This window comes from Microcaecilia unicolor, chromosome 3, assembly GCF_901765095.1.
Source record: "Microcaecilia unicolor chromosome 3, aMicUni1.1, whole genome shotgun sequence".
Classification (NCBI taxonomy): Eukaryota; Metazoa; Chordata; class Amphibia; order Gymnophiona; family Siphonopidae; genus Microcaecilia; species Microcaecilia unicolor.
The window spans coordinates 511938209-511962606 of record NC_044033.1 but is presented as its reverse complement, the minus strand read 5'-3'; the positions used below and the strand labels follow the sequence as shown (position 1 = coordinate 511962606).

General features: G+C 45.1%; 2 protein-coding genes across 2 annotated transcripts in view; one reads left to right on the top strand and one right to left on the bottom strand.

Annotated features, from left to right (window-relative positions):
• Window positions 1-20939, bottom strand: part of LOC115464827 (clathrin coat assembly protein AP180-like) — a 78638-nt gene extending 57699 nt beyond the window's left edge. Inside the window, exons 1-6 of the mRNA XM_030195185.1 lie at window positions 20714-20939; window positions 9880-9987; window positions 9157-9432; window positions 7604-7681; window positions 7386-7457; window positions 6603-6686 (exon numbers count right to left, since the gene is read on the bottom strand). Of these exons, the coding sequence (XP_030051045.1) occupies window positions 6603-6686; window positions 7386-7457; window positions 7604-7681; window positions 9157-9432; window positions 9880-9987; window positions 20714-20939 (844 nt within the window). The remainder of the gene's footprint in view (window positions 1-6602; window positions 6687-7385; window positions 7458-7603; window positions 7682-9156; window positions 9433-9879; window positions 9988-20713) is intronic.
• Window positions 20940-20960: 21 nt separating this feature from the next.
• LOC115464826 (ubiquinone biosynthesis O-methyltransferase, mitochondrial-like) overlaps window positions 20961-24398 on the top strand; it is an 18363-nt gene continuing 14925 nt past the window's right edge. Inside the window, exon 1 of the mRNA XM_030195184.1 lies at window positions 20961-20984. Within this exon, the coding sequence (XP_030051044.1) occupies window positions 20961-20984 (24 nt within the window). The remainder of the gene's footprint in view (window positions 20985-24398) is intronic.

Below are 24398 nucleotides of genomic sequence, written 5' to 3'. Positions count from 1 at the left end.
GCAGCATTTAAGATAAAGAAAAGGCAACAGGGCACATGAATCTCAGCAAGGTACAATAAACACCTTAACAGCATAGCATCATGGGTCTGACATCACAGGAGCAGGGCAAACAACAGTCTAACCAATTGAGAGGCAGAAATGGTCTGTTCACGTACCACTCGCAGTAAACAAAACAAAAAAGCAACACTGGGCCTTCAAGACTGAGACAACAGGAGTGCTTTATTAGTGAATGACCCGACAGGGGCCGTGTTTCGGCGTAAAACAACGCCTGCCTCAGGGGTCAGAGTTTGGGCAGAAATGATGTGAAGTGTGTATATATCCAATGCCTCCGAGACTGAACGGAGAGAATCTTTGTAGCCAAAAAAAAGCCTGTCACAACGGACGGCAGCGATTTAACAGAAACCACCTGTTTTACCCGTGTCGGGTCATTCACTAATAAAACACTCCTGTTGTCTCAGGGCCAGATGCACTAAACTTTATGAGGCAATAACGAGCAAGTAGTAAACCCTGGCATGCACTAAATACTTTTTTCCGACGACGGTAGCAGCTAACGCAAACGGAATGCAGATGAGCAAATTGTGTAGAAGCCCTATTGAAATGAGATGCACTAACCTTTTCTGATTGCCCTAACGCTGGAAAATGCCGGGAAAGCTAACGAGAGGTCTGTACCTCTCGTTGGGGCTGCGTGGGCTTCGCAAACTTAAATGTAAAAAAAAAAAAAAAAAAAAATCAGGAGGGGGCAAAAACGCTCGCCAGGAGCGTCCTTTATGGACGTCCTTTATTGACGGCCTTGCCCACCCCCCCCCCGCCCGAGGTCCTTTATTGACAGCCTTGCCCCCCCCACTGCCCGAGTGCTCCCCACTCCCCCTTGCATTGAAATCATAACTTTGGGCAGCCCCGGCCCCCTCCCTCCCTCCCTTCCTTGAAATGACAGCTCCTGCCATCCTCCGTGACCTCGGGCGGAGGGGGAGGGCAAGACCGTCAATAAAGGATGTGGTTTTTTTTTCCCTGACGTCCTTGGCATGCGCAAGCAGCCAGCATAACGCTTGGCTGCTCTGCGCATGCTCTACCGGCCGATTAGCTGACGGTTTTACGAAGGGTTAGAGAATGCAAGTGAGCTGCAACGAGCAGCTCATTTGCATTCCCTTTCCTGCGTGCGTAGCCGTTCCCTACCCATTCGCTATGGAATTCGGTAGGGAAAGGATCTAACGACGACTTTAGTGCATCCCCCCCCTCAGTCTTGAAGGCCCAGTGTTGTTTTTTGTTTTGTGTACTTTTTACGTATGGTGGTTACCCTCTCTGTTTGGCTTCCACTCACAGTAAAGGCAGGATGGAAGTTACTGGAACAAAAACACCTACAAGTTGGAAACAGTGCTTATTCAATGACCTCTAACCTCTAAGGGGGGAGAAAACTCCACAGAAAAAAAACACCTGCCAGAGAAAATTTCTGCTGGTTCTTACATTTATTACAATTAAACAGAACACCTATTCACTCTTTGCCTGCCCTGTTTGAATAAAATGTATGGTATTTTACCCACAACTTCTGTAAAGAGGAAAAATCGCACAGAAAATGGACCACAAATTCATAGTTTTTTTTTCTGATTTGTTTATTGATTTTAAACTTTTAACAAGAGTACACTTGTCATATGCAATAACAGCCAGGTAAAACAAAGAAAGGAAAACTACAAAAAAGTTAAGAGAAGAAATATTCTCATCAGAAAATTGCACTGAAAGAAAAAAATTACTTTTCACTTTATAGCATATTGTTCTGCTTTCTTAGACCACAATCTCTTGGGGCCGTTAATGAATTAGAGAAGATTACAAGGAATAACAATTATAATAAAGCAAGGCTGCGTGTACCCCCTTCTAATTTAACAGCTGTTATTTCAGTTGTTTCAAATCCAGAAAAGATTTCAGCTGATCAGGAAAATATTCATAGTTTTTTTTTTAAACTTTTGCCTAAAACTTTATATTTGGCCCAAAGAAAACCTTTAAACCTCAATGTGGTACTTTCATAAAGTTTCATCATTAAACAGAACAGATGAAGCTTTACGTACAATGCTGTCCGATTTAAAGTGCCTGGTACCCACAAAAATGGCCCATTTTCAGTTTCTGTGGAAGCACAGAAGGATGCTCTCACTTTAAGGCCCAATTAATTTTAAGTTACTATATAAACCATTTTTACAGATAAACGCTGATTTACAAACTTAGGGCCTCTTTCACCAAACCAAACCGCGCTTGAGAATCTCGATGCGGTAGTGCCGAAAAAGCTCATTCCCTTTCAATAGGATTCGTCGGCACTGCCGCATGGGAATCGCTGATGCAGTTTGGTAACTCACCCCCTTAAATGGGGTCTTATAGAAGACCGACGTGCATTACGTATTTGCCGTGACATAGTGGTGCCTACTTTAAAGGAGGCGGAGCCAAGTACATGCACAGTAATATCATAGACTACTGGATTTTATGACCAAACCACTGGTGGTTTGGTGAAAGAGGCCCTAAGTTCGTAAATGTGGGAAAGAGGAACCTGAATTATAGCTACGTCATGCAAGGTTCCACGTTAGAAGTCACGGACAAAGAAAGGGATCTAGGTGTCGTCGTTGATGATACATTGAAACCTTCTGCTCAGTGTGCTGCTGCGGCTAAGAAAGCAAATAGAATGTTAGGTATTAGAAAAGGAATGGAAAACAAAAATGAGGACGTTATAATGCCTTTGTATCACTCCACAGTGCGACCGCACCTTGAATATTGTGTTCAATTCTGGTCGCCGCATCTCAAAAAAGATATAGTGGGATTAGAAAAGGTGCAGAGAAGGGCAACGAAAATGATAAAGAGGATGGGACGACTTCCCTATGAGGAAAGGCTAAAGCGGCTAGGGCTCTTCAGCTTGAAGAAAAGGTAGCTGAGGGGAGATATGATAGAGGTCTATAAAATGAGTGGAGTTGAACGGGTAAGATGTGAAGCATCTGTTCACCCTTTCCAAAAATACTAGGACTAGGGGGCATGCAATGAAGCTACGATGTAGTAAATTTAAAATGAATCAGAGAAAATGTTTCTTCACTCAACGTATAATTAAATTCTGGAATTCGTTGCCAGAGAATGTGGTAAAGGCGGTTAGCTTAGCGGAGTTTAAAAAAAGTTTTGGATGGCTTCCTAAAGGAAAAGTCCATAGACCATTATTAAATGGACTTGGGGAAAATCTACTATTTCTGGGATAAGCAGTATAAAATGTTTTGTACATTTTTGGGGTCTTGCCAGGTATCTGTGACCTGGATTGGCCACTGTTGGAAACAGGATGCTGGGCTCGATGGACCTTTGGTTTTTCCCAGTATGGCAATACTTATGTACTTATTTGTATGGGAGGTAAGTTATATATATATATATAACCTACCTCCCATGCAAATAAGCCCAGCATCCTGTTTCCAACAGTGGCCAATCCAGGTCACAGATACCTGGCAAGACCCCAAAAACGTGCAAAACATTTTATACTGCTTAGTAGCACCTAAATGTCTAGGAAATCCTTCTGGACCTCAAACCAGGCCCGCTCTTAAAATTACTCTGCAAATGTCATATGAGGTCTACCACTTGTTGCCTTTTTAGGAGTAGCCTAATGGTTAGTGCAGTGGACTTTGATCCTGGGGAACTGAGTTCGATTCCCACTGCAGCTCCTTGTGACTCTGGGCAAGTCACTTAACCTTCCTTGCCCCTGGTACAAAATAAGTACCTGAATATATGTAAACCGCTTTGAATGTAGTTGCAAAAATCTCAGAAAGGCAGTATATCAAGTCGCATTTCCCTTTTCCCTATTTGAGATTCTACATGGAATGTTAATGTTGCTATTCCACTAGCAACATTCCATGTAGAAGCCTGCCCTTGCAGATCAGCAACGTGTCAGACTCACAGAAACAGAAGCCTGTGCGGCCGCATTGGTGATCTGCAAGGGCAGGCTTCTACATGGAAGGTTGCTAGTGGTCAGTGCAGTGGACTTTGATCCTGGAGAACTGAGTTCGATTCCCACTGCAGCTCCTTGTGACTCTGGGTAAGTCACTTAACCCTCCATTGCCCCAGGTACAAAATAAGTACCTGAATATATGTAAACTGCTTTGAATGTAGTTGCAAAAACCTCAGAAAGGCGGTATATCAAGTCCCATTTCCCCTTCCCTAATGACATCACAATATCAGAAGTGAGCCAAGTATTGGGCAATCAAGCCATTGTGACATCACTGATGAGGTGACATCACTGATGAGGTTGGCTCTTATTGGTGGAATGAGTGGAGGAGTAGCCTAGTGGTTAGTGCAGTGGACTTTGATCCTGGGGAACTGAGTTCGATTCCCACTGCAGCTCCTTGTGACTCTGGGCAAGTCACTTAACCCTCCGTTGCCCCTGGTACAAAATAAGTACCTGAATATATGTAAACTGCTTTGAATGTAGTTGCAAAAACCTCAGAAAGGCGGTATATCAAGTCCCATTTCCCTTTCCCTAATGACATCACAATATCAGAAGTGAGCCAAGTATTGGGCAATCAAGCCATTGTGACATCACTGATGAGGTGACATCACTGATGAGGTTGACTCAGGCATTGGTGGAATGAGGCATTATGACATCACAGTGTCAGCTCTGGTGGAGGAGTGGCCTAGTGGTTAGTGCAGTGGACTTTGATCCTATGAAACTGAGTTCAATTCCCACTGCAGCTCCTTGTGACTCTGGGCAAGTCACTTAACCCTCCATTGCCCCTGGTACAAAATAAGTACCTGAATATATGTAAACTGCTTTGAATGTAGTTGCAAAAACCTCAGAAAGGTGGTATGTCAAGTCCCAGTTCCCTTTATCTTCTGCCAAGGCAACATTCTCTCATACCAATTATGACACTGAAAAATCCTATTCACACGAATTAAGTCATTTGTTAACAGCCTTTTTCTCGGATGCACAGTAAAAATGGCCATTTTAATTAATGGATTCTTCTTGTCAGCTCAACCTCCCCTCCTCCCTCCATTCTTCAAGTAAAGCTTCTTAAAAAGAAATAAACTCACATAGAAATAGAACGGAAGGTTTGAACACATATTACTACCCAAGAAACATTAGCAAATCCCATGCACCAGAGATATCTGGAAATGTGACAAGCACCTTAAAATGGTAAAAGTAACATAGTAGATGACGGCAGAAAAAGACCTGCACGGTCCATCCAGTCTGCCCAACAGGATAAACTCATATGTGCTACGTTTTGTGTATACCCTTACCTTGATTTGTATCTGCCATTGTCAGGGCACAGACAGTATCAGTCTGCCCAGCACTAGCCCCGCCTCCTGACCACCAGCCCCGCCTCCCTCCACCGGCTCTACTACTACGACTCAACATTTCCAAGGCGCTACCAGACTCACGCAGCGCTATACTGCCACCCAATCTCGGCTAAGCTTCTAAGGATCCCTTAACCACTGGAAACAGACACCTTAGGAGGTGCTGGAATCTGTCAGTGGAAGTTTGCAAAAGCAGACCAGACAGAAACTAGACAGGCAGTGGATACAGTGGCTGGAAGCAGAAAGGATGGACTTCATCAGAGCTGCTGTCAGTAAATTTATCAACATGGAAAACATGAACAAAATATGACATTTGTTCAGTCCATAAATATTTTCCATGTCGCTACAAAATTTATTTATTTTTGTTACATTTGTACCCCGTGCTTTCCCACTCATGGCAGGCTCAATGCGGCAGGCAATGGAGGGTTAAGTGACTTGCCCAGAGCTTGTGCCGGGAATTGAACTCAGTTCCTCAGTTCCCCAGGACCAAAGTCCACCACCCTAACCACTAGGCCGCTCCTCCACTGATCACCCTTGCAGATCACCAATGTGGCCGCACAGGAGAAGCAGCAGCGGCCGGACAGTGTTACCACTGGCAACTGCGGGTGGCAAGGGGGGGGGGTCCTGAGACCAGAGAGGTGGGGGTGGGGGCTCACACTCACTCACTGTCTCTCAAATACACTCTCTCTGACACACTCCCTTGTCTATCACACTCTCTCTCTCTGTCACACACACACAGACACTCTCTCTCTCTCACACAAACACACACACACACGCTGTCTCTGTCTCCCTGACACACACACTCCATCTCTCACACACACTCTCGCCAAGGAAAACCTTGCTAGCGCCCGTTTCATTTGTGTCAGAAACGAGCCTTTTTTTTACTAATATATATATATACTAGTAAAAAAGCCCTGTTTCTGATGCAAATGAAATGGGGGCTAGCAATGTTTTCTTCTGTGTGCATGTGGGAGTGTGTGTGTCCCTGCCCTCTGGCCTCTCTCCCCTCCCCCCTCTGAGTCCTTCACTGTTACAGAGCCAGCGATTTGATTTCGTGCTCTGCTGTTTTCCTTCACTGACTGTGTTACAGAGAGGGCGGGGCAGACACTCATAGGGAAACCGGATATCTCGCCCCCTTCACACTTCCGGCTGGAGGCTTCATAGAACGTTGGTTTTGCCTTTTATATAGAGAGATATATATATATATATATAATAAAAATGATATGAATGAGTCATTCAAGAATTTGTACAATTTGAGGATGGGAATCGTCAGGATGGATTAAACCAAAACTCTCAGAAATACCCACCACCGAACAGGTCAAGCATGGCCGAGGGTTCCACTTTTGCTGGAGAAGCTGTGGGTACAGGAGACGGTGAAGTAAACGCATCCACTGCGGCAAGCATGAAACATGTAAAGTTTAACATCAGCAAAGCATTACATAATGTCTTGAAAACCAAGGAAAAAACAAATACAAATGACAACTTCATTTCAGGTCTACTAACAGTCTCTCATAAGAGAACATCCCCTGCAAAAGAACTGGGACAGCAAAAAAAAAAAAAATTTTTTTTTTGGCAAACATAAGCAAAAATGCTGTTAATTGGCTAACGCACTCACAAGTTAGGGCTTGTACTTTCAGTAGAAAGCAAAGGGTACCTTACTCCATGCATTTCCATTTCTGGAGCCGACGTGAAGTGATACAGGACTGGTATGAATGTGGCAACCCCGTCAATTAAGGTTGTTTAAAATATTAAAGCTACCTTTAACATTTTTGGAAGTTGCTTAGTGAAAAATGGAATATTCATCTGGGCAAGATACAGGTGATATTTTGATACACGAACACCACACTGGTTACACATTTTTGGCAGCTACATTCCCTTCATTCAGTCAGTGAAAAATAACTTATATGCAAGTTGTTCCTGCGTTTCATTTCTACATTCCTAAGTGGATGAAAAGTGGCAACTGCATTCCTTTAATGTGCATATTCACGCTCAAACATGTTACAACCATCACAAAACAGCACGAGATGGCTACTTGGGACCTACTGAGTTACACTGGAAAAGCAGCAACGTTCCCCGAAGCCAGAACTCACCGGACAAGAGGTCAGCAGTTAGGGAAGCCTCAGGAACAGGGGAAGCCCCGTGGGGTGGGGAGGAAAATGCATCTTCCAAAAAAGAAAGGAAATAAAAAGCTAATAAAGTTTCGAGTGTGAGAAAACACACATAAAAAAAAAAAAAAAAAAAAAAAAAAAAAAAAAGATGAGACAAGCAAGGCTCCAATTTAAAAACGCACAAACTTCTGGTTCTTTACCTGTACCGAACAAGTCTATGCTAGGCGCAGCGTCAGTCTTAACCGCCGCAGCGGCCTCAGAAACCGTTTCAAATAAATCTACGATCAAGAAACACATACGACATTACTCATGTATTAAAGGAACACAGCTGTTTCCGAGTGTGCTACTTAAAAAAAACATTCTTTATGCAAAGTTTTAAATAGTTTGAAGGATTTATTTTTATTTTATTTTTGTTACATTTGTACCCTGCGCTTTCCCACTCATGGCAAGCTCAATGCGGCTTACATGGGGCTAGGGGTGTGCTGGTAAATTTTTAACAACAGGCTCTTTCTCCAGACGTAACCAGCTCTGCAGTTGGAAGGGCAGGAGTGGCCAGGGGGAGCAACACTTGCCTCTCTCTCCTCCCTCCCTTTCTTGCGGGCACGCTAGGCATACCTTTGCTGGCAGCCACCACTCCCAACATCTTCCTCTGAGCAGCATGCTGGAACTTCTCTCACATGCTCGACAAGTCTCAGCCTGCTGCCCAGAGCTGGAAACAAGGAGCGGGGAGCAGCAGTAGTCTATTTACTTGGCTGGCAGGGCTCAGCATCCCCACCAGCAAAGTAAAAGAGAATTCAGCAGGGGGCCCAAGCCCACATTTTGGGAGCCAGTTGTTAAAGTAGCCATGGAGGGCCCTACTTTAACAACCGGCTCCCAAAATTCTTAAAAACTTAACAACCGGCTCTTGCAGCCTGTGAGAGCCTGCTCCAGCACACCACTGCATGGGGCAATGGACTTGCCCAGAGTCACAAGGAGCTGCCTGTGCTGGGAATCAAACTCAGTTCTTCAGTTCCCCAGGACCAAAGTCTACCACCCTAACCACTAGGCCACTCCTCCACTGTTGCTACTATTTGAGATTCTACATGGAATGTTGCTATTCCACTAGAAGTCGGCCCTTGCAGATCACCAATGTGGCCGCACAGGCTTCTGCTTCTGTGAGTGTGACGTCCTGCACGTACAGACTCACAGAAACAGAAGCCTGCGCAGCTAGTGGAATAGCAACATTCCATGTAGAATCTCCAATAGTAGCAACATTCCATGTAGAATCTCCAATAGTATCTATTTTATTTTTGTTACATTTGTACCCCGTGCTTTCCCACTCATGGCAGGCTCAATGCGGCTTACATGGGGCAATGGAGGGTTAAGTGACTTGCCCAGAGTCACAAGGAGCTGCCTGTGCCTGAAGTGGGAATCCAACTCAGTTCCTCAGGACCAAAGTCCACCACCCTAACCACTAGGCCGCTCCTAGCGGCCTAGCGGTTAGAGCACCGGTCTTGACATCCGGAGGTGGCCGGTTCAAATCCCGCCGCTGCCCCTTGTGTTCTTGCCTCGGGTACAAAAATTATATTGTAAACCCTCCAGGGACAGGGAAATACCCAGTGTACCTGAAAATGTAACTCACCTTGAGCTACTACTGAAAAAGGTGTGAGCAAAAGTCCAAATAAATAATTAAAAAAAAAACTTTGCATAAAGAATGCTTCTAAATAACGCAAACAACGATTGTAAATTGTTAAAGTGAAAGAAAAAGAATTACCACCAAAGATATCAAGAGGTGCAGCAGCAGCAGTGGTGGTGGTGGTAGATGTAGCGGCAGCAGTGGTAGTGGAGACAGCAGTGGTAGCGGAGACAGCAGTGGTAGCAGCGACGGCGAAGGCGGTAACAACCGTGGCAGGAGAAGGAGGTGGAGGAGAAGGAGTAGTTGCCAGAGCTGTAGGGGTGACGGCTGGCATGCTGGTCTCTGTCGGCTTCATGGCAAAAAGGTCCAGCTCAGGAGGAGCCTCTGCACTACCTTCGGATGGGGCAAAAGGGTCTTGTGAAAGGGAAAGTGAAATGACACACAAGATCAGTACGGAAGGAAAGAAATGCAAACGATGGGTAACAAAAGATAGACAGACAGACAGACTTTGGTCCTCTATGCTAACGCCTACCCTACCCCTCTTACAAAAACTAACAGCTCAAATGTAGTCTAATGCCCGAGTCTGGTTTTAGAACCCAAAATTCAATACTTCCTCTCAGCACAGTTTAACGTTAGAAGCAAATGCAACCCAAACAGACAGAGAAAGCAGCAACGTTCTAAAGCAGCTTCTCTCCTCAAAATCCTTTACCATTTCAAAATGTGGCTTTAGGGCCTCTGAACGCTGCTGTGTACAGTATTTCTAGCCACGTAAACGGTTAACTGGGAAAACACATCACAATGCACCGTCATCGCACTACTACAGCACAGATCACAGACACCAGCTGAGGACATGCCACCCACCAGTTCCTGAACATGCATCAAGAGCAGCTGCTACAGGGGTTGGGGTAGCTGGTGCTGCTGCCCCCTCGGACGCTGCCGGGGCTTCACCAGGAGAAGCTGCAAAGGCATCTAGAGTACAATTTTTAAAATAATAAAAACGAAAAGGATAAGAAAAGGGAAGAAATGAGAGTAAAAGATCCATGTTAAATTATGTACGAAAATTTGTTTATACAACATGCGTTACTGCATCTTTATGTAAAGAGTTTATAAATGGCCCCTTCCCACTCAAACCTGACACCCAATGCGATGCACAAAACAAATTACAGTACACATAAATGGTAACAACACAATCACATCAGCCACAGATCACAGTATAAGGCAGGAGAGGCCAAACTACCCATCACAGATGACGTATACAAAAGCCTTTCAGATCAGAGCTAACATCAAAGGGGGGGGGGGGGGGGGGGGGGGGAAGGGGGAAATCAAGCATTTCACATTCTTATCAAAACAAGCAGTGAACTTGGCCAATCTTATTGGGTATCTTGTTCCATTAAGAACTGACCCACCAGAGAGAAGGTCCTAGCACAGGCCTGAGCTTTCTCACTATCTTACGTGTAGGCCCAGCGGGAAAACTTCAGCAGACGTTGGGTCATTTTTCAAAATTATTGGAATCCTTTCTGCTAAGCACTCAAACAAGGGTTTAGATCACAAATTGAGCTTTTCATTCAAAGTAAGCCAGGGTATCAATGCAGGGGAGCAGGGCATCTTAACACGTCCTAGCTGCTATCTGTTCGACCTCTTGAAGGTCACACGTTCAACCTTACAAGAAGCCCAACACCATTACAGTTTATAGGCTCTACAGACTACCAGAATTGAATTTTTTTTTTTTTTTAATGTGAACTCACTGCCACTCCCACATTTTCTGCACAGAACTTGCTATGCTACATCAGTGGCGTAGCCAAGGGTGGGCTTGGATGGGCCCAGGCCCAACCACTTTGGGCTCAGGCCCACCTAGTAGCAGCACACCTATGAAGTGGCTGGTAGGGATTCCTAAGCCCCACCAGCTGAAAACTCTCAACATCTGTCCCTCCTACAGAGCTTGTAAATAGCAGATCTTCGCCTGCAGCAAGCAGCAACTGATACATTCTGCTCGCACCAGCCCTACTGCCTTCCCTCTGATGTATTCCCGCCTATGCGGAAACAGGAAGATGCATCAGAGGGAAGGCTGTGGGGCCAACATGAGCAGTGTGTATTAGTTGCTGCTCACTGCCGGTGAAAATCTGCTATTTAAAAGGTATGCGGGACAAAGGGGATGTTTTGAGAGACCATATAGCATGCAGGTGAGAGAAGGAGACACGAAATCACCTGTGGGATGGGGTGGGATTCTTTGGCCCACCCATCTTGGGCCCAGGCCCACCCAAAATTGAGTGTCTGGCTACGCCCCTGTGCTACATAGTTCTTATAGACTGCTAAGTTCCAATTCAGATTCTAAGCGGGGTACAATAAGAATACAACTATGTAGTCCAGGGGAATTACATCGAATTTAAATGTACATAACAGTGGCGTAAGCAAGGGCGGGGCGGTGGGGGCGATCCGCCCCGGGTGCACGCCGCTGGGGGGGGGGGGTGTCGGCTCCGCTGGTTCCCTGCTCCCTCTGCCCCGGAACGGGTTATTTCCTGTTCCGGGGCATAGGGAGCAGGGAACCAGCGGAACCGACACCCCTCCAGCGGCGTGCACACGGCAGGCAAGAATGCACTCGGGGGGGGGGGGGGGGGGGGGGGGGGGGGGGGTTGCGCAGCGCCGAACCGCCCCGGGTGGCAGCCGCCCTCGCTACGCCACTGGTACATAGGGCCCTGTTTACAAAGGTGTGCTAGTGTTCTTTAGCGCGCACTGTGTAGGCGCCCACAATATTCCTATAGGCGACTACACAACGCGCACTGAAGAATGCTAGCGCGACTTTGTAAACAGGGCCCATCGTAACTTAACACATAAATTGGTACACATGTATCATTACCCATGAGTAAAGAGCTGAGTTAATACGCCATGGTAAGCTAACATAGTAACATAGTAGATGACGGCAGAAAAAGACCTGCATGGTCCATCCAGTCTGAGTATACCTTACCTTGAATTTGTACCTGTCCTTTTCAGGGCACATACCATATAAGTCTGCCCAGCAGTATTTCCCGCCTCCCAACCACCAGTCCCGCCTCCCATCACTGGCTCTGGTACAGACCGTATAAGTCTGCCCTCCCCTATCCTCGCCTCCCAACCACCACCCCCTCTTCCCCCCACCTGCTCCGCTATTCCACATTTTTACACCTTGATATAAAGGAAGAAGCTTCCAAATACAATTATCTTTGCATTTTCCTAACAGATGGATAGTTAAGTTTTAAGTATCATTCTTTCCTAGCTGGTGAAAAATTCTAGATAACTAACCAATTGTTTCGAGCTACCTCTGTTAAGTGACATACATTAAACAAGCTACCTTATATTTTATTCACGAGTTTACGCTAAGCCAATGCAAGTTATGTATTTCTGTCCTGAGCCCCAGCCATGTCCATTTGAAATCTGACATTCTAATCACAAAAAGGAGGAAAAAATTATAATTTTTCTACTTTTTGTTGTGTGGTTATTTTAGTTTTCAAATCATGCTGGTCCTAGGCTTGGTAATCCCTAACCATCACTAGCCTAATGGTACAAAACAAACGGACTCAGGATGGCGGCACCAGGCTGCACCTCCCCAATCACCAACAATGTTATATGATGCTTCCTTTCTTCTCCTCTTGTTTTCTTTTTTACCTTTCCCTGGGGAGAGAAGTCTGGGTTGTATCAATACTGCAACTTTCCAGCCATGACTCATAGAAGGTTGCAAGCGACGTGACCACATCACACCATTTTTGCAAAAACTTCATTGGTTACCAGTACAATACAGGGCTAAATTTAAAACTCTATGTCTGATCTTCAAGGCCCTGAAAGGAAATGGCCCCGAGTATCTAAAGAATAGGATGATCCTCCACACAACACCAAGGACACTAAGGTCCTCCCAAGGACTTTCACTAACTACACCCTCTCCAAAAGACATTACACGATGTGATACCTGCAAGTGAGCCTTCTCCGGAGTAGCCCCCCCACTCTGGAATGCATTGCCTGAAAGGCTCCGCTTAACACAAGACTATCTCTACTTCAGGAAGCAGGTGTAAGCTTTGCTCTTCAACCAAGCCTTTAATGGAAGAAGTAACTAACTTGTTAGTCTCACTCACACACAAGGAGTGACACGGGCTGCACATTATTAATTATTTACTGCATTTGTATCCCACATTTTCCCACCTATTTGCAGGCTCAATGTGGCTTCTTACAGAGTTTTGTTATGTCATAGTCATTACAAGGTATCAGATATCATTGGTAGCGTACAGAGTTTTGTTATGGCATATTCATTATAGGATACTACATACAGTTGGTAATATACAAAGGTTAATTCAGGATTAAGTAAGAGAAAAGATAAGGAAGGGTTTAGGAAGGATAGTCGAAGCTGGTGGATTCGTAGGTATTTTGTAGTTTATGGGTTCTCTTTGTAGGCCTTGTTGAAGAGATGTGTCTTTAGAGATTTACGAAAGTTCGTTATTTTGGCAGTAGTTTTCAAGGCAGTTGGTAATGCATTCCACAGCTGCGTGCTCATGTAAGAGAAGGTGGTGGAGTGTATCAGCTTGTATTTTAGTCCTTTACAGTTGGGGAAGTGTAGGTTGAGAAATTTGCAGGATGATCTTTTGGCATTTCTGGGAGGAAGGTCCACGAGATTTAGCATGTAGATTGGTGCGTCTGCGTGAATGATTTTGTGTACCATCGTGCAGATCTTGAACGCAATGTGTTCCTTGAGTGGGAGACAGTGAAGTTTCTCTCTTAGGGGTTTTGCACTTTCATATTTAGTTTTTCCAAATACGAGTCTGGCGGCAGTGTTCTGGGCTGCAGCGGGACATGTTTATCTACTCCTACCCTAGCTGAGATGATATTTAACCATCTCTCTGACCCCATGTGCAACTTTCTTCAAATCAGTCACCTTACTTTCTAATTCTTCCTACTTTTTTACTCATCTATATGTTACAACTTTGCCTTACCCTTCACTACCAATTATAATGTTCTAGTACGTATTGTGTTGTCATTGCAAGTAGTATACCATGCCATACTTTGTATTGTTACTTGAATATTTTTACTGCTGTAATTGCCTACTGCTCATGTTTGATCTATTCTTACTCTACACCGCCTTGAGTGAATTCCTTCAAAAAGGCGATAAATAAATCCTAATAAATAAATAAATAAATAAATGATTGTTCACCACTAACGACCTTCTGTGCAGATCTCTTGCATGTTTTACTTCTATTACCTGTCTCCACCACCTCCCATTGTGAGTCCTGCATTTACCCTTTCCGTGAACACAGATTCTAATGTTTCCTCTGACAATCCTCCTGCCTTTTATTCATCTTGTTGGACAGTACCAGACCAACACCAATCTGTCAGCAGAGACCCGACTGGTTTCACAAGAACACAACAGATGGGAGAGTTGCAAAGCAAAATGAGAAAACTAGCTCATTCGCTCTTCCCACTTATTCCTTCCACAAGGTGAATATATCCCAGCTGCTTGCAGGATATCACGCCTTACGCATGTCAAATGGTTATCGTATTTCTTGTTTGGTGGATTCATTGAATGCCCTCCCAGAGCACGAGAGCAGTGGCTAAAACAGTGGAACAGTACAGCAAAGAGAGGGAGCAAAGTACAAACAAAGGTCCAAACAGCAAAAAAAAAAAAAAAAAAAAAAAGCACCAGGAAGCTTAAAATAGGGACTCTGTTCCTTTAATCATACGCCTTTATGGAACAATCTTCGAAAATGACCCGACACGGGCCGTGTTTCGGCACACAGCACCTGTGTCAGGGGTCATAAAAGGTAGCAGGAACAATGTGCAGCTATGTAGACTAACTCAGCAGGAATATTGGAAGCTATGTGCAGCAACGATATATATTCCTCCACACATATCTATTTACTTATCATTTCTATAGCACCACAAGGCATACGCAGCGCTGTACACCATACATAGAAGACAGCCCCTGCTCAAAGAGCTTACAATCTAGATAAGATAGGTAAACAGACAGAACAATTAAGGGTGAGGGAATAAAGAGGTGAGGATAAAGGACAGGGTAAGTGGGTTAGGAGTCAAAAGCAGTGGTAAAAAGGTAGGTTTTGAGTTTGGACTTGAAAACGGCTAAAGACGGGGCTAGACGTATAGGCTCAGGAAGACTATTCCAGGCATGAGGTGCAGCGAGATAAAAGGAACGGAGTCTGGAATTAGCAGTAGAGGAGAAAGGGACAGATAAGAGAGATTTATCTACAGAACGGAGTACTCGAGGGGGGACGTAGGGGGACACAAGAGTGGAGAGGTACTGGGAAGCGGCAGAGTGAATGCACTTATAGGTCAATAGGAGAAGTTTGAATTGAATACGGAAACGGATAGGGAGCCAGAGAAGTGACTTAAGGAGAGGGCTAATGTAGGCATAGCGACTTTGGCAGAAAATGAGTCGCACAGCAGAGTTTTGGATATAGTAAAGTAGAAACGCTCTCCTTCAATTTTGGAGTCCATTGTTCCTGCTACCTTTGTGACGCCGAAACACGGCCCATGTCGGATCATTTTTGAAGATTGTTCCATAAAGGCGTATGATTAAAGGAACTGAGTCCCTATTTTTAAGGCTCCTGGGGTCCACCCAGTTGCTGCAGACCTATGATGTGGCTGACTGGGATCTTCAAGCCCTGCCAGCTGAAAACTCCCACATCCCTCCCCCTACATATCTTTTAAATGTCACTTTTTTGCCAGCAGCAAACAGTGGCTAATGCATGCTGCTCAGTGCCAGCTCACAACCTTTCCTCTGATGTAGGCCAGTCTATAAGGAAACAGGAATGTGTGTGTGGGTGAGAGAGAAAGAGAGAGAGAGAGAGAGGGCTGTAAGTCAGCACTGAGCAGCGTGAATTGGTCACTGCTTGCTGCTAGCGAACAAGTGGCATTTAAAAAGTATATGGGGGGGGGGGGGGGGGGAAAGAGTGCTGGGCAGAGAGCAGGACATAGGGTTCCTCTGCCCACCTGCCTTGAGTCAAGGCCCAGGCAAAATTGGGTGTCTGCCTATGCCATTGGGCTGAAATAAGCAACTTCCAAGGCAGTACAGAATAAGCACAAGAGATCCTTAGCTACATAAAGGCAGACAGATGAAACATTTTAAGTGCCCTACCAGGATGCAAAAAATGAAAAAACAAACAAACAAAAAACCTCAGAGCCAGTTCACTTTGGCAAGCTTAAGCAGGGTTAAAAAAAAACCCCTAAACAACCCAAACAAAAAAAAAACATCAACAGAAATGAAGGTACTTGTATAATTGGTCTATACTCTACGTCAACTATCCACAGAGTAGGGTTGCTATTGATGGAAACCATAAAGACGGGCCACAGGGCTCCTAGAAGACCAGATGTTCAGGCACTAGCATTGCTAGGATTGGTAGCTATTCAGATTACAAAGCTTTCTGGATAAATACGAAAACAGACGGGGGAGGGAGGAGTCTTGATAGAGCAGCTTTTAAACTAGAAATGGGGGGGGGGGGGGGGAAGGCCAACAGTCGCTCAAAAGCGCACGGTTCAGGATAAGGTATCTTTCAAAGATGCATACCTCCGACCCATCCCCATCCTCCCCACCCTGTCAGACTGTCATAGTAATGCTTGAATGTTTTCACTTATATACACTGTCAGCTAGCACATTTGCTTATTTCCGATCTGAGGAAGAAGGGCAACCTTCGAAAGCTAATCAAGAAATGTATTAAGTTATGTCCAATAAAAAAGGTATCATCTTATTTTCTTTTCCATGTTTTATTTTTGTTTGATTTCTATAGATTCTACATGGAATGTTGCTATTCCACTAGCAACATTCCATGTAGAAGTCGGCCCTTGTAGATCACCAGTGTGGCCGCGCAGGCTTCTGCTTCTGTGAGCCTGACGTCCTGCACATACGTGCAGGACGTCAGACTCACAGAAGCAGAAGCCTGCGCAGCCTTGTACATGGAATGTTGCTAGTGGAATAGCAACATTCCATGTAGAATCTCCAATAGTAGCAACATTCCATGTAGAATCTCCAATAGTATCTATTTTACTGTCATAGTAATGCTTGAATGTTTTCACTTATATACACTGTCAGCTAGCACATTTGCTTATTTCCGATCTGAGGAAGAAGGGCAACCTTTGAAAGCTAATCAAGAAATGTATTAAGTTATGTCCAATAAAAAAGGTATCATCTTATTTTCTTTTCCATGTTTTATTTTGTTTGATTTCTATAGATTCTACATGGAATGTTGCTATTCCACTAGCAACATTCCATGTAGAAGTCGGCCCTTGTAGATCACCAGTGTGGCCGCGCAGGCTTCTGCTTCTGTGAGCCTGACGTCCTGCACATACGTGCAGGACGTCAGACTCACAGAAACAGAAGCCTGCGCAGCCTTGTACATGGAATGTTGCTAGTGGAATAGCAACATTCCATGTAGAATCTCCAATAGTAGCAACATTCCATGTAGAATCTCCAATAGTATCTATTTTACTGTCATAGTAATGCTTGAATGTTTTCACTTATATACACTGTCAGCTAGCACATTTGCTTATTTCCGATCTGAGGAAGAAGGGCAACCTTTGAAAGCTAATCAAGAAATGTATTAAGTTATGTCCAATAAAAAAAGGTATCATCTTATTTTCTTTTCCATGTTTTATTTTGTTTGATTTCTATAGATTCTACATGGAATGTTGCTATTCCACTAGCAACATTCCATGTAGAAGTCGGCCCTTATAGATCACCAATGTGGCCGCGCAGGCTTCTGCTTCTGTGAGTCTGACGTCCTGCACGTACGTGCAGGACGTCAGACTCACAGAAACAGAAGCCTGCGCAGCCTTCTACATGGAATGTTGCTAGTGGAATAGCAACATTCCACGTAGAATCTCCAATAGTAGCAACATTCCATGTAGAATCTCCAATGGTATCTATTTTACTGTCATAGTAATGCTTGAATGTTTTCACTTATATACACTGTCAGCTAGCACATTTGCTTATTTCCGATCTGACGAAGAAGGGCAACCTTCGAAAGCTAATCAAGAAATGTATTAAGTTATGTCCAATAAAAAAAGGTATCATCTTATTTTCTTTTCCATGTTTTATTTTGTTTGATTTCTATTGATAACCTTAAGAGTGGACTAACACGGCTACCACACTCCTCTACTTAAAGATATCACCAAACAGGGAAGATAGGGTATCCTGATAGTGAGGTTGCAAAAGAGACCGTAGTAGATCAGGCGTTCTTAAATAAAAATCAGACAAAAGATTGCAAATTAATACTGTCAAGTACTGAGCATGATGTAAATAGCAACAACAAACAGTTTGAAATGTCTATATGCGAATGCCAGGAGCCTAAGAAATAAGATGGGAGAGTTAGAATGTATTGCACTAAATGAAAAATTAGATATAATAGGCATCTCTGAGACCTGGTGGAAGGAGGATAACCAGTGGGGCACTGTCATACCGGGGTACAAATTATAGCATAGTGATAGAGTGATAAGCAGCAATTGGATACAATTAAAGTAGCTTCATCACTACACAGAATCATACGATTTACCACCACTGTCTCAAAGAATCAAACAACCCAGGAATAGATAGGTCACAGCAGGCTCCGATTAAGACATGTGAGGGCAGATGCTTCTGTCCTACATAACAAAAAAAAAACAAACAAAAAAAAAAAACAGAAACCCTCCCAAAAAACTCAAAAACAAAAGGTACTGTATACTTACACTATATTTTCTGTACTTGATAGAGCAAAGCTTCCTATTTACCTTGAGTTCAAAATAAGGACTTTTCTAGAGAAAAGTTGACATTTAAGAGCACTGTTCTCTCTACTCTGAGCGGGAGTCCTCCATCTACAGTCCTGCCAGTGGGGGGTGCTGTTTCACTAACACATTTTCAATAGTGAGGGACAGGCAAGTTCCGCAGGACTCCAGGGAACCTGCCTGTCCCTAGAGATTGAAAACACAATATTGAAGCACTGCCCCTACTGGTTGCAATATAGTTGGAGGACTCCTGTTCAGTTTAGAGAAAACACTGTTTAAGAGTTGTGTTTTCTGCAACTGCAATGCATATAAAGGGCAATTTTATATCAGGGCACCTGGAAGAAGCCTATCCTATAAAGGGTGGTAGGCGCCTAATTTCTTGTATAGACTAGTAGCTTAACCGGATTACATTACATTTGGGTTTATATCCCACTAACACCTTTTCAGTTCTAAGCGGTTTACAAACGTCTTAAAGGGATATACAGATCAGATCATTCCTACGAGAATTACAATGGTTGCTTTGGAGGCAAGCAGAAATCTAATTATAATACATATTTCTTAAGAAAGTTTTTATTTTCTTTCAGAACATGAGATATGATTGTGAGGGAGAAAATGTTCCGGCAATACCTTTCTAAAGTCCGGCTGCTTGGACGGCAAGAGATTTGTCAAAGAGCGCTAGTCTCTTCTTACCCTTAGATGAGGGGGAAAGTGAAAAATGAGCAGCTTCCCGTCTCCTAGTTCTGGTTGAGGTTGCAAAGCAGAAATGAGCTAGCAAATACCTGGGGGATCAGTCCTTGTAGTGTTTTAAAAAGGAAGCAGGCCAATTTGAAGAACAATCTCACCTCGACGGGTGGCCAATGTGGTTTGATATAAAAGGGGGAGACACTGTCAAATTTTGATAGCCCGAAGAGTAGTCTGATTGCCATATTTTGAATGGTTTGAAGTCTCTGAAGTAAGGCCTTTGTGCAACCCAAATATATTAAGTTACAGTGATCGAGCGATGATAGTAACAACGCATGCACCTAGAAGTTGGGCATTAATAGTAGCCTACAGATGGTAACTGTGGGCATCTAAATCAGGGGCATAGCCAGACTTCGGCAGGAGGGGGGTCCAGAGCCCGAGGTGAGGGGGCACATTTTAGCCCCCCCCCGGCCATTGTCGACTTTGCCCCCCCTGCCGCCGACCCCCCTGCCATTGCCGACTTTGCCTCCCCCCGCCAGCCGAGGTCCTCTTCTTTTCGCAAAATGCTTCCTTCTGTTTCTGACGTCAGCTGATCTGCAAGGCTTCGTTCTGCGAGTCTGACGTCCTGCACGTTGTACATGCAGGACGTCAGAAACAGAAGGAAGCCTTTTGCAAGACGAAGAGGACCTTGGCTGGCGGGGGTTGGGGTCCCCCGCCAGCAAAGGCAGGCGACTGCGGGTTGGTGGCGGGAGGGGCTGTCGGGTGGGTCGTCGGCAGGGGGGTCCAGGGCCAAATCTACGAGGGCCCAGGCCCCCCCCCCCAATCTATGCCACTGATCTAAATGCCAAAGATACACACATAAAGTATTGTACAAGTAAGCGAGAGTCACACCTATCATCTGCCCATGTACATACCATGCTATGCAAGAAAGGCATGCATTTACAGAAGAGCACTTAGGCGGAATATTTGACATGCATGCATGCATGGGCGCACGTACACACATTTTAGTACGTTAAAACATTTACGCAGGTAACAGGCACATAAATGCTGGCGCCTATTTTATAGAATTCTCCTGTTACGTCTAAATAAAAATCTCAACTGGTTCTATCAAATCAATGTTACAACACAGGTCTACGGCAATTCTAGCAAGTAGCACTGCTGTATAGAGTGATCTGAAAAAAAAAATTAAAATTAAAAAGCAGGACATTTTCCTTAACGTTCTTTAAGACCCCAAGATACACAAGCAGCCAGATTACAACTAAATCATCATTTGGAAGTGGTTACTAACCTCCAAAAAGATCCACATCACCAGTCACAGCAGTAACAGTTGTGGTACTTGAAGCAGCAGAGGAAACTGTCGTAATTTCAGCAGCTGCAGCACCGCTTGGACTAGGCTCCGCTGCAAATGGATCACAAAGCGGAATCTCGGAAGAAACAGCAGAGGGCGGTGCAGACAGTGTGTCTAGACGTCCCCAAGGGTAATGATCAAGCAGCAGCAAAGAGGGAGACAACATGGGGAGGGAAAATTAGCTACCATGATATACCCTGTTTCCCCGAAAGTAAGACCTGGCAAATTTTTGTTTGAAAGCAGGGCCCGCCGAGAGCCGGACAAGGCCGCCCCCCCACCCAAGGTCGCCGGGCCCCCCCCTCCACCCACCCTCCGTCGCTCCTGGAACTAACCTTAAACGCCTCCTTTCACCTTCGCAGCAAGCAGCAGCAGGGCAGACCTCTCCTTCCTTTCGTGCCCCGCCCGCGCGGATGTTACGTCAGGCGAGGGCGGGACACGGAAGGAAGGAGCGGCCTGCCCTGCTGATGCTTGCTGCGAAGGTGAAAGGAGGTGTTTAATGTTAGTTTCGGGAGCGATGGAGGGCGGGCGGGCTAACCCCGATGTTTCCCCAAAAAATAAGACAAGCCCCTGAAATAAAACCTAGCGCATTTTGGGGGGGGGGGGGGGGGGGGGCCAAAAAATTAATATAAGACAGTGTCTTATTTTCGGGGAAACACGATAAGCATATAAAAACACAGACAATAATACGTGTAAAATTAGGAATGCTGAAAATACCTCCAAGACTATAAAACACACCCACAGAAAACATTGTGTGCTTAGCCCTGAGGGGTAAGAGTTGCAGCGCTGTGCACAAATGCTTTGAGTTTATTCCATCAGCACCTGCCGGAATCCACCACAGGAGATAAGGCGTTTGATCCCAGAGGTGAAGAGTAAATAGTTTCCACTTCTCTGGTACTCCAGCTAGCCAAAGCCGTGGTGCCGACAATTAATTCAAGGAAGACCCTCTGACTGTGTGCGCTGCCCAGGCAGGGCTGCGTAAGATGAAAGCGGGAGTAGCGCAAACACAAGGAGAAACAAAAATGGAGATTAAAACTTTTTTTTTAAAAACCCATAAACTTTACTTACCCTCTCCCAACAGATCTGTAGTATCCATTAGGTTAGCAAAGCGAAAAAAAAGGATTAAAGGCTTATGTAAATTTACAAGAACACCTGTTCAGTCAAATATTTCTAACTGTAGGAATTTATTATTGAAACTATGTATAAAACAAATGTTCTCCCTACTATGATATAGACAAAGGACTTCAACCTTATAATCAATTAATTCAATTTAAACAACGGAAACCTCAAACGTCCAGGGTGCCTACAGAGATGGTCAACCCCTTAACATACTCATCATCAAAGGTTTCAGTATAACCTCAGAAACCAACCGCAGTGTAAAAAAAACTCCCTACTGGAGAAAGAAAACACTGTAGCAAAAAAAAAAAAACCAAAAAAAAAAACGGAGGACCTATTCTATTTTAATAATAAAGTCCAAAGTCAATAACACTTCACTTACAAAAACTGGAATAATTCAATGACAATAAAGAGCGTGTGCACCGTCAAAGTGTATAGAAAATACAGTCAGTCACTTACACCCAGATGATCAAAAGCCCCAGCGCTGTTCCAAACAGCGCTCTAAAATAGCGCTGGAACAGCACAGGGCGCTACTAAACCTATGATCAGAGATAATGCATGCAAATTTAAGCAGCGCAATTATCTCTGATCATGGGGTAGAAGTGCGGGCGAATTGTGCCTGAGCATGCGCTCAGCACAATCCTCCCGCACTAGTTTGACAGGTCTGGGCTGTCAAACACAGGAGTTGGAGGTCCATGGGACCACCAGGCCCTGAGTACCCCCTACCCTGAGCAACGGGGGCTGGAGGTTCCGGCGGACCTCCGGTCCCCCCAACGATCCCACCCCCCCAGGTTCAGGGAGGGCTGGAGATCCGGTGGGTCTCCAGCCCCCAAACCCCGAGAGAAAATGGTCCCCACCCAACGAGCGACCGGGGGGGGGGGGGGGGGCTGGAGGTCCAGCGGACCTCCAGCCCCCCCCTCCCCGTCTCTCGCTTGGTGGGTGGGAGGGAGGGGGTTTGACCCGGTGGCCACTGGACCCACCAGGGACCATTTTCGGGGGGTTTGGGGGGGGGGGGGCTGGAGAACCACACGGATCTCCAGCCCTCCCTGAACCTGTGGGGCTGGGGGTTGTCAGGGGTGGGATCGTCGGGGGGGACCAGAGGTCCCCCGGACCTCCAGCCCCCTGTTGGCAGGTTTTGCTTTGGGGGGGGGGGGGAGAACACGGGGGCCTGCCAGCATGCAACTGCATGCTGGACAGGGCTCACCATTCCTCCCCAATGAGCTGCAAACCCTAACGACAGCTCAGAGCTGGCATAGGGTTTGCCGCTGATCATTGGCGATGAATGCGCTAAGCCCTGTTTAGCATGCATTTGCATGCTACTTGCGCAAAGAGCCCTCGAGCGCGTTGTTTCATGTGCTTGAGGGCTCTAATCATGGGGCGTAGCAAACGTCGGCGCTAGTATGGCGCTAACAGCCTCTAGCGCCGGCATTTGCTTTGATCATCTGCCTGTTAGCTGCTTCCACTGGATAGGAGGATTAACTTCTTTCATCCAGCCAAGGAGAGCGCCGGACTTTAAATCAAAAACTTGGGCTTTGATCACAAATCACTACAGTGGGTTTTTTCTCCAGTAGGGAGATTTTTTTTTTACACTGCGGTTGGTTTCTGAGTTATACTGAAACCCATATGATGAGTCCCTGTTAAGGGGTAGATCATCTCTGTAGGAACCCTAGACTTTTGAGTTTCCATTGTTCAAATTGAATTAATTGATTATAAGGTTGAAATCCTTTGTCTATAACATAGTAGGGAGAGCATTTTTTTATACCAACCGTTCTATATTTTTTGCTCTTTAGCTCTAGTTTTTTGGATTATCGCAATGTTAGAAAATCCATCTATAATACCAAAAAGGCACAGCAGGTTGGGGGGGGGGGGGGCGGAATTTACAGATCTTAATAGCCCTGAAATACAGCAGAATTAGCCATCTAACAGTACTTACAAGGTACCATCCATTTGTAGGTTTAACGTGCATTTAACAGGGTCACCCTTGACGGGCCCTTGGTTTTGCATTTTGTGAAAAAAAAAAAAAGATCTCAAATATGGATTTTCAGAAATAAGGTATTCAAGGAGATTCTGAAGGCAGCTATAGATCACAGCTCCCCGGAAAGTAAAGACCATATTGGTCTGTTCCCTGACAGCCTTGCACTAGTTCATAACGTGATCCTAAAATGTGTGTAATGTCTTTACTGTTATTCTCATTTCTAAGAACGTTCGCTGCTGCAGTCTCTCATTGTAAAGATATATGAGCAAGGCACTGTGGTTAATGTAGTTCACAGGCAGTGCAGCCACACTGCTTGGTTGTGCAAGAGTTGTTACCACTGGTTGTAAGGCTGCCTGGACCTCCCCTCTCTCTCTCTCTGCCAAACTTGGCTCCTCTGTCTCCCTGCTAACCATTTCCTGTTCGCCTTACTATCTCTGTCCTAAGAGGTCAGCCAGGTATGACCTTTCCTTCATATCTCTAGGACCACCCCTTGCCACCCGATGGCAAGCTCTGTCCCATTGGCCTCTATCTGCACCC